General features: G+C 44.6%; 1 protein-coding gene across 2 annotated transcripts in view; it reads left to right on the forward strand.

Moving 5' to 3' along the window:
• Positions 1-221: 221 nt before the first annotated feature.
• Positions 222-10,966, forward strand: part of LOC128693999 (uncharacterized) — an 84,807-nt gene continuing 74,062 nt past the window's right edge. For both annotated transcript variants that reach the window (XM_053783963.2, XM_053783964.2), the window contains exon 1: positions 222-312. In XM_053783963.2, the coding sequence (XP_053639938.2) occupies positions 249-312 (64 nt within the window). In that variant the 5' untranslated portion in view covers positions 222-248. The remainder of the gene's footprint in view (positions 313-10,966) is intronic.

Below are 10,966 nucleotides of genomic sequence, written 5' to 3' on the forward strand. Positions count from 1 at the left end.
TGAACTCTCTGACTACTGTAAAAGCACAACTCACGGGTGACAGACAAAAATCTAAAGAAAATCTGTTTAGAGCGCTTTTCAAAGGGAACCAGAAGCGATAACGGCAAAGCCTCAACAGGTTCCCGCCACATCTGTCGGGCCTAAGGGATGGGGGCGGAGAAAGCCCGCGAATCGCGGGGGAAGAAAGCTATATAAGGCGGGACTGCGGTGCGTCTCGCGTCAGTGTAGCAGTGGAGGAAGCGGTAGTGATGTCTGGGGTTACACGATGTCTGCTGCTTACTGCAGCCGTAGCTGCCGCCATGCCTCCGAGTGGTAAGTTGTGCTTGATTCTCGTCCGGGCTGAGGGGACCGAGGGAAGACAAGCGTCAAGAGAGGGTTTTCTGTACCCTCGATGAAGGGAAACGCAGCCATCGTGTCTCTAAAGAGATGAAACAGTGCCACTGTGTCTGGAATGAGGGAAACAGTGCCACTGTCTGGGATGAGCGGAAAGTGCCACTGTCTGGGATGAGGGAAAACGGTACCACTGCCTAGTATGAGGGGAAACAGTGCTACTGTGTCTGGGACTAGGGGAAATAGTGTCACTGTGATTTGAGGGAGGAGGAAAGAGTGCCATACATTTGTGCCAAGATGAGGGATAACAGTGCCGCGCGAAGCTGTGTTTAAGATTGGGAAAAGTGACATCCAATGTCTGGAATGAGGGGAAACAGTGCCACCCTCTGAGATAAGGGAAACAATACCATAAGTATCAGGGATGAGGTAAACAGTTCCACTCAGTGCTTGGGATAAGGGAAACAGTGCCATTCTCAGTGTCTGAAATGGGGGAAACAGTGCCAAATGAATCTATCTCAGTGTCGCCAGTGTTTAGAAAGTTTCCATCATACTTAAGGAAGAAAAGACAAATGAGTGTCGGGGTGAGCTTGAAGGACCTGACTGTCTGTGGTAACCTTCAAGTGATACCGTTGAAGACATTGTACCTGTGGTGCAGGTAGCTAGGATCACCTGTGGTACAGTTAGCTAGGAGCAGCTGTGGTATAGTTAGCTAGGATTACCTGTGGTACAGTTAGGATCACCTGTGGTACAGGTAACTAGGATCACCTGTGGAGCAGGTAGCTAGGATCGCCTGTGGTACAGTTAGCTAGGATCACCTGTGGTGCAGGTAGCTAGGATCACCTGTGGTGCAGTTAGCTAGGATCACCTGTGATGCAAGTAGCTAGGATCACCTGTGACACAGTTAGCTATGATCACCTGTGGTGCAGGTAGCTAGGATCACCTGTGGTACAGTTAGCTAGGATCACCTGTGGTGCAGGTAGCTAGGATCACCTGTGGCACAGTTAGCTAGGATCACCTGTGGCACAGTTAGCTAGGATCACCTGTGGTACAGTTAGCTAGGATCACCTGTGGTACAGTTAGCTAGGATCACCTGTGGTACAGTTAGCTAGAATCACCTGTTTTGCAGTTAGCTAAGATCACCTGTGGTGCAAGTGACTGTTTACTTATTGAGTAAGAGACATGTTTAACTTTGGTTCAGGTGACTGCGTATAATTGGAGTAGGTGACTGCTCACTCGTGGATCAGTGGACTGTTCACCTATGGACCAGGGGACTGTGTTGGCCTATGGACCAGGGGACTGTGTTTGCCTATGTACCAGGGGACTGTTTGCCTATGGACCAGGGACTGTGTTTGCTTATGGACCAGGGGACTGTGTTTGCTTATGGACCAGGGGACTGTGTTTGCCTATGGACCATGGAACTGTGTTTACCTCAACTTCGTCCTGCGGACAATAGTGACGAAAAGCCACTTCGCCAAACAAGTTTTATTGAGACAACGTCTCGATCTGTTAAAATCTTTTATGAAGTTAGTTCTCTGACTGGAGCATAGCTGATTTTTTTATTATTATTATATTTTGGCAGTGCTGTTTAACCTTTTTTTTACACTGGTTTGTTAATACAGTTTTTTAAGAATCCTCGGATAAAGTGCTCCATATTTTGGTGACTTTATTTAAATGGATTTTTTACGTGTAAGCGTATAGGTGGGATTCCAGAAAGGCTTTTTTTTCACGTGTTGCTCTATTGCAGCTTCTAAGAAGAGATTTAGATCTAGGTTAATACAAGTAATCTGTATCCTAACAATGTGGAGTGGACGCAGAAATGCGTATTGTTTGTATTAGCGAGGGAAGTGAGGTATTTTTCTGGATCATAAGTGATTGCCCTAATGGAATCCTTTGGTTATGATTGATATTAGTTTGTTGATGTAGATCTCCTAATAAGATGCAGGTAGATTAGTACAGCACGAACAGTGGTAATAATCTCCATGCACATATACCGTGAGTGAGATGATGATATAATCGTGTGTGGCGCAGTGTGAGTAACGATAGGAAGATTATAATGCTGGACAAAAGTACTAGGGCAGATTGATACTGAGCCAGAACAAGGAAAACGCCTGATACAAAATACCAGATGCTGGATTACGTGTGAATGTGGAACACGAGAAGTTATTAGAACTGCCAAGATGTGATTAGATTTGTCAGTGTTATTGGACGCGAGTGAACATGCTGTAACGAACTAAACGTATAGAGATCTAATTAGACTTTTCAAGTGTCAAGTAGACGTTTAGTTATGCAGTTATACATGACTTAAATATTACCTAGAATGTCGAAGCGTCAGTACACATGTTTGGTATCCTGACGTCCCCCAAAGTGGACTATGGGAGCCAAAACAAAGGGAAGAGAGAGGGTGATGTTTCAATTGATGTTTTAATAAAGGGTGAGTAGTGAAGTATATTCTTAAAGGGGTTTGAAGGTGTTACTGAAAACATTTGTGAGTAAAATGCCGTTGATAAAGGGAGGACGAGACGTCACAAAGAAAAGCGAAGTTCTTGCAGTCGTGTGAGGAATTTAGCTGATGCAAAGGATGGCAGGAATGAAGGTTGACTTGCAACAGCAAGAGAGCAGGGACAGGATACATTATTATTATTATTATTATTAATTTTATTGTTTATTATTGTTATTATTGTTAATAATTTATTGTTTTTTTATAATAATAATAATAATAATTATTATTATTATTATTATTATTATTATTATTATTATTATTATTATTATTATTATTATTATTATTATTATTATTATTATTATTATTATTATCGGGCGCATAAACCTTGGTTTGAACTTAGAAAAAAACGAGGTTGGTTGAATGGATGAAGCAGGACAGGCGGGAATCAACTCTGAGACCAGCGAGTCTCTAGAGCGTTACTGACAGCAGTAGTTACTGACATCTGTAGGTGCTGACAGTGAGCATGAAGCACGAGAGGTGTCCAGGAAGTAGCGTGTCGAGATTGAGCAGCAGAAAGTTGTGAGTCACGGGAGGTGACTCCCTGCCAAGGGGCGGAGGTGGCCGGTCCTTGGACCCCAGCGAACCACACACGGTCCTTCCATGGTCCTAAAGAGAGCGGTGCAGGAGGACGTGTTGACATCAGACCTCACGAGAAAGCGTACCAGGAAATGGAGCAACACACACACAACACTAAAGGAAGCAATGGTAAAAATATTACTATGTTATCTTCAAGTTTTAATTAAGTGTGGATCGGCAGATCAAAAATCTCCAGGTGGCGAGCATCATGTGAGCTGCGTCAGGAAGCATTTATCCTGTTTCCTGACGGACACAACTCCACCACCAGGCAGACAGCAGGTATTAACACTGATAGCTAACACAGTGTGTTAGCTATCAGTGTTAATAACTGTTATAACGAGTTTTAGTAAAATATGATGCTTAATTATATAGCCTATATTCCATATCATTTATATAGTCCATATCGCCTATTAACAACTAAATAGCCTATACGAAAAGTACCGGTTAATAAACCTATATCAGGAGCATCACAGGTGACAGAGGTGGTACTCGGCAGGTTACAGAGGTGAGAGAAGGGCTACGATATGATCAAAGTGCACAAAAGGATAAAATTAAAAATAAAGGGGGATATAAATAACTCGCTGAAAATACCCAACCAAGACAGGACTCGCAGCATTGGATTCAAGTTGAACAAATTTAGATTTAGAAAGGATAGCGGAGAGTACTGGCTTGGCAATAGGGTTGTGGATGAGTGGAATAAATTCCCGAGAAGTGTCATTGAAGTCAAAACCTTGGATATCTTTAAAAATAAGTTGAGCTGGTATTATAAACGGATGTGAGCGGGTATAATTTGGATATGCCTAGCATAGGCCGGTAGGCCTCCAGCAAAGCACATTCTTACGTATTCTTGTGAGAAAGATAACAGAGATGAGAGACAGGTAGTGAGAGACACGGGACAGAGGCGCCAGACAGGAGGAGTGAGACAAATGTGTGAAAGTTAGAGGTCAGTGTTGCCGTCCAGGAGAGACACACAACACTTTCTCGCCTGAGTACACAATGGCAACACTGGCATGGTTCGCGAGCTCGCGCGCAGGTGTACGATCACTTGCTCTTGTGTTCACTGGAGCGACCACGTGTGTACTCGCGTGTTCACTGGTGATGTTTCTCCAGCCTCATCACTAATATAAGCGCGCAGGCATTATAATTTGCATAACATGTAACTTTCTGCGCCGTTCAGACGCGTTGCTTCGATCAGGTGAATACAGTTTGAAGAGTACTCGCATACACACAGATTACACACGGCCAAACACTGACGCAAGAAAGTGTGACGCAAGCACAAACAGCGGTGTATATACGCGTGTATTGTTTAACCTAACTTTCTAACACTTTTTTAAGATGAATAGAGAGTTTTAGAGTTCCTGGTGAGTCCATCACGAGAGAGAGAGAGAGAGAGAGAGAGAGAGAGAGAGAACGCCGCAGAATCATTACGTTCTTACACCACAAGTGATGAACGTTCAGAGTTAGATTGCTTGAGTTTCTTCTATTTCGGCTACTTCGTTGCCAAACGAAAACATGCATCCTTAAAAGTCACTCTTTAAAACGTACATCCTTAAAACGTTCCCCTTTAAAACGTATATCCTTAAAACGTCCCCCTTTAAGACGTAGATCCTTAGAAGGTCCCTCTTTAAAACGTGCATTTTTAAAAATGTCCCTCTTTAAAACGTGCGTCTTTAAGCGTCTCTCTTTAAAAGTTACAACCTTAAAAGCCTTTCACGGAATTTTTTTTTTAAAATGCATAGTTGTGGTCAAATATATTTTTTATACAGATTTTTGTTCCCAAACCAAATATAACATAACCTATACCTCACCTAAATTAACTTAGCCTAACTTATTGAACTGTAACTTGTTAAGCTATCAAAACTTTGTGGTCCAGTCCCTGGGCCCATTATGTGCCTCTGTAATCGTTTGACTACCGCCCACAGGATGGGTATGGTGTCCTTAATAAAGATATAAAACTAACAGAAGTGCTGCTCACGACTTTTCTGTTGTAATCTCGTATTAAGATAATGTCTAGTGGGAGAACAGGTGATGGGCTCTGTCGTAGCAGTGGTAAGAACACTGTTGAAGAACAGGCTTTGATGAGAATACTGTTGAACAGGCAGTGATGGGAACACTGTTGAAGAACAAGCAGGTTTTTAGTGATAGCATTGTGAGCCGCGTGTGTCTCATGCTAACCATGTTTTCAGGCAACGCAAGCATGCGCACGCAGGAAGACACACATATATACGCAAATATGCGCACGCACGCGCACACACTGGGAGGTGGAGGAAACCTTCATATCCAGAAGTGAAAATTGTAACAACAAAGAGCCATGGCTAAACCGAAGATGCAGAGATGGAAAAAAAAAACAGAGGCATAAGAACGTGGGGGGGGGAGAGGTTGAACTATGGAAAGCAAAGAACATAAAGCAGAAGCGAGCAGAAGAGCCGAAAACGAACATGCAAGAGTGAGAAGCTGAACGACAATTTAAGAATGACGTAGCAGCGAAAACCAAGTCTGAATCGAAATCACTTCACCGTCACATCAGAAGACGACAGTGAAAGACCAGGATACAAGACCGAAGGAGGACGGAGGAAGAGTCGCACAACCAACAAGGAAATCCGTAAAGAGTTTAACGAGCGATTAACCTCTGCAACGAATGCTCATTTGGCAAATCCAAGACTTGCTTCCAGAAATTTCAACAAAAGAATCGTTCAGGGGCCCTTATATACGATATATGTAGGGCCCATATTGGAACATGCAGCACCAGCCTAGAACTCTCACGAAGTGCAGGGTTATAGATTGGGTTCTAAAGGACATTGAGAATGGTATATAATACCGACAAGTTAAAGAGTAAGACACATGTTGGGCAGCAGGCGGGGTAGCGTAGTAAAAATGATATAATCAGAGAAATAGTTTTGAGGCTGATGGACTGACTGCATCGTTGTTACGTCTTTACGACGCCTTCTGCCTCTGTGTTTGACTGAAGAAGGCTGTGTGGGCGAAATGTTTCAATCAACAATAAAGATACCCAACATATCTTTATTGTTGATTGAAACATTTCGCCCACACAGCCTTCTTCAGTCAAACACAGAGGCAGAAGGCGTCGTAAGGACGTAACAACGATGCAGTCAGTCCATCAGCCTCAAAACTATTTCTCTGATTATATCATTTTTACTACGCTACCCCGCCTGCTGCCTTTGTATTTGACTGAAGAAGTTTACTGTGTAATGTTACAATCAACAATGAAGATACCCAACTGCTATACACGTCTTACTCTTTGAGACTAAAGGAATTGAACCTGATGACATTCAAACACAGAAGAATCAGATGATACGTGTTAATGATATACAAAATATTCATAGGACTTGATAAGGTGGACACACACACACACACACACACACACACACACACACACACACACACACACACACAACAAGGTTAGTTCCAGAGCTAAGGGGAATGTCCTATGAAGAAAGATTAAGGGAAATCGGCCTGACGACACTGGAGGACAGGAGGGTCAGGGGAGACATGATAACGACATATAAAATACTGCGTGGAATAGACAAGGTGGACAAGGACAGGATGTTCCAGGGAGGGGACACAGAAACAAGAGGCCACAATTGGAAGTTGAAGACACAAATGAGTCAGAGAGATAGTAGGAAGTATTTCTTCAGTCATAGAGTTGTAAGGCAGTGGAATAGCCTAGAAAATGACGTAGTGGAGGCAGGAACCATACACAGTTTTAAGACGAGGTTTGATAAAGCTCATGGAGCGGGGAGAGAGAGGGTCTAGTAGCAACCGGTGAAGAGGCGGGGCCAGGAGCTAGGACTCGACCCCTGCAACCACAAATAGGTGAGTACAAATAGGTGAGTACACACACACGCGCGCGCGCGCATTTTAGTATCCGGATTCGTATACAGTCGGCCGCTGGAGTTGACAGCTCTGTTAGTGAACTGCAGCTCATATGAACGGCACAAACAGATTGTTTCCTTGTTTGCTTGTGCGTTCAAGTGGCGTACGAGCGACGGACGAGTAGTGTCAGTGTGACGGACGATTCATGATGGGAATTTCTTGCTTCATTGCCACTTTGATGTTTAGTACAGCAACCAGGCCGGCGCTGTGATGACAACCAAGGTTGTCAGTAATGCTGTGTAGATCAGCCTATTGATATTGTTCTTCTACCTTGTCTTCGGCCTCTTCGTCTTCTTTCATTGATATAATACCAAAAAGTTGATGTATAAGACACATGAGCAACACCTGGGTATCTCTACTAGAGACGTTTCTCCCGCGCAGCAGGATTGATCCATCTAATAGCAAGGCAAGAAGACGAAGTGGAGAGACGCAGGGGTTGAAGGTATCGCCACATGTGGGCGAGGCCCACTAGTGGACGTAGGTCGTATCCGTGAGATGAACCAGAAGTGTAGCAGTGGAATTGTAGAAGTGACTCTGTGCCAAGATACCAGCAGCACCATGGTATCTAGGAGAGAATCTCATTGACTCAAGGGCGAAGCAGTGTTCACGGGAGCGCCCATCCAATAGCTGAGCAGACGCAGCCGTGGTCAACCCTGGCTGCAGAGAGGCAATCATTACCCAGTGGGCTAGCAGTCATGGCACAACGTTACAGAAAGTGGAAGCAGAGTAGGTCGTGACACTATTTTAGCCTCAGTGTTTGTTACCGGAATGTTATTCTCTGTATAGGGAAGGAAGGAGGCGCACCCCGGCACTCATATATTTTTATTTAGCAAAAAAACAAAAAAAAATGGATATGTCGGTGTGGTGCCGCCCTATTCTGAACGACAGTTACACAATAGGAACATAAGTTAGCCGTGTTTCCCCTGCTATATTCCATCACTCTAATGTTACAATGTATTGGGGGAGGAGAGAGGGGAAGGTGGAGGAGAGAGGGGGAAGGGAGGTGCAGGAGGGATGGGGAGGTGCAGGAGGAAGGGGGGAGGAGAGGGAGAAACTTTCACGTCGTCTGTGTCTTGTTATAATTAAATAGATAAATAACATCACCGTACTTTCCCCTCCCTCCCTCCCTCCCTCCCTCCCTCCCTCCCTCTATGGTTCCTTCATCACAACACACATTCAAGGCTCCAAGAGTTTCTCCTTAAATCACCACAAAGTCTCTTATTGTCATAAATCAATATATATATATATATATATATATATATATATATATATATATATATATATATATATATATATATATATATATATATATATATATATATATATTCTAGACATATTGCAGAAATGAGAGAGAGAGAGAGAGAATGAATGGCAGGAAGTACGAAGAAGACGTGGCTGAAGAAAAAAGTGAGAGCCAGGCAGGAAGGGCGTCACTGTAACAGAGGATCCTTAATTACTGCAGGTGCCTGCCGTAGCTCAACACCTGACGAACGAGCAGCCAGGGAGGGAGGGAGGAAGGCAGCCTGGGAGGGAGGGAGGAAGGCAGCCAGGGAGGGAGGGAGGAAGGCAGCCAGGAAGGGAGGGAGGAAGGCAGCCAGGGAGGGAGGGAGGGAGGGAGGGAGGGAGGAAGGCAGCCATGGAGGGAGGGAGGAAGGCAGCCAGGGAGGGGGAGGAGACGGAGATATGTTGGTTAATATAAGTTTCAGATATAACTACTACACAAGGGTTATTGATGATGCTTGTTACCCTTTCATTACCAGACAAGAATATTTAAATCACTCAGTGATTAAAATAAATTAACAGCGTGTATACACCGAGAAATGAAATGGGTCCAGGAGCTGTGAATGGACCCCTGCAACCATAAATAGGTGAGTACGAATAGGTGAGTGCCTCTCGTATGTTGGCTAGGCTAATGGGGTTTAAAGCCTGTCGACTACACTAGGGTCATTAAGGCTGCACGATCATCTTTTTACCATCCTACTAGAATACTTTAATCTCTAAAATAAGGATTAAATTCTCAGCATATATACGTTGAAAGACATACATCTCCAGTAACATCCGTATATAGTCATGATGAAAAGGAGGGAGGTAGGTAGAGGAAGGAAGGGAGGGAGGGAGGTAGGTAGAGAGGAAGGAAGGGAGGGAGGGAGGTAGAGAGGAAGGAAGGGAAGGATGTAGGCAAAGAGGAAGGAAGGAAGGGAGGCGGTCTGGGAGGGAACCAGGAACTAGCAACTAGTAATTTGCAGGTTTCAGTTGTTAACATGAACAATTGAGTCAGTTAACTGTAGCAATGTGTTGGTTGCACAATTAATGAGTTCAGTCACATGAACATTGCAATGACATTCATTCTGTTGGTCACAGAGACACACTGGACCAGTGGACCAGGCAATGGTGTTGTCACTAATGACCCACGCTTTAGACACGAATTCTAGTCGACGTTTCGGTCCATCCTGGACTATTATGAAATTGAGACTAACCATACCCCAGGACTGAGCGAAACGTTGACTACAGTGTACGTTAGCTGTTGATTCTTGCAGCCAAGGAAGTGTGGTTTAATTGCTAATTGTTGCAGTTTTTGTTCATCATTTGCAGCAGGCGACCCTTTGGTATTTGTCGAAGGGAAAATGAGCAAGTTACTGTATATAGATTTAGGTGTCGAGAAATTCATGATTTTCTTTTTGTTGTACATGAGATAATAAATGTAGGCGTCCCATTATGGTGACTGGAGGGGAGTGAGAGTCGTGGGCAAAGAAGAGTAAGGTTGGGCAGGTAGGTAGGTGGGCATAGTGGGAATGGAGGATCTTTCCAGAGGTCAGACGCATCACGTTCGGTCCCAAGTTTCGCCGCCATCTTGACCACTCGGTCGGAATGTAAACAAAGCCACGTGTTCATATTCTCTCAACTGAGAGTTGCACCAGCTGAGCGCTGCACCAGATGCTGGCTACACCAGCTGAGCGCAGCATCAGTTGAGCGCTTCATCAGCTTGCAGATGCACCAGCTGATAGATGTGCCATCTGACAGTTGAGCCATCTGATAGTCATATTAGCTGTTAGGTGCATGAACGGGGAGAAAGGAACGGGTGTGAGTAGAATGAGTGAGAATTCATTGCGTAAGAGGCGTAATGTGTGTGAAAGTAACGTGCGTAGGAATGCCATAGGGATGAATAAGGATATATTTACACATGAGTGTTGTGGTGGTGATGGTGAGTGTTGTTGCGGTGGTTGTGACGGTGGTGGCGGTGTGCTGGCGGTGGTGGTGGGTGTGGTGGTGGTTGTGGTGGTGATTGTGGTAGTGATTGTGGTGGTGGGTGTGGTGGTGTAGTGGGTGGTACATTAAGCTAGTGGTTTTTCCCCTAAGACGAGCCTTGTTATGGCTTAGAAAGTTTAGCTTGGCTCTAGAGGGGAGAAGGGGAGGGGAGAGGGGGACGAGGGGAGGGGAGACGTGGGGGACGAGGGGAGGGGAGAGTGGGGACGAGGGGAGGGGAGAGAGGGGACGAGGGGAGGGGAGAGTGGGGACGAGGGGAGGGGAGAGTGGGACGAGGGGAGGGAAGAAGTGGGAAGAGTGAGGAGGAGTAGGCGAAAAGATGGGGAGAAAATAAAATAATAACATGTGAAACTAAAAGAAAACAGCCATTTATTGTGGAATTATTATTGCTATTATTATTGT

Source organism: Cherax quadricarinatus, chromosome 33, assembly GCF_038502225.1.
Source record: "Cherax quadricarinatus isolate ZL_2023a chromosome 33, ASM3850222v1, whole genome shotgun sequence".
Lineage (NCBI taxonomy): Eukaryota > Metazoa > Arthropoda > Malacostraca > Decapoda > Parastacidae > Cherax > Cherax quadricarinatus.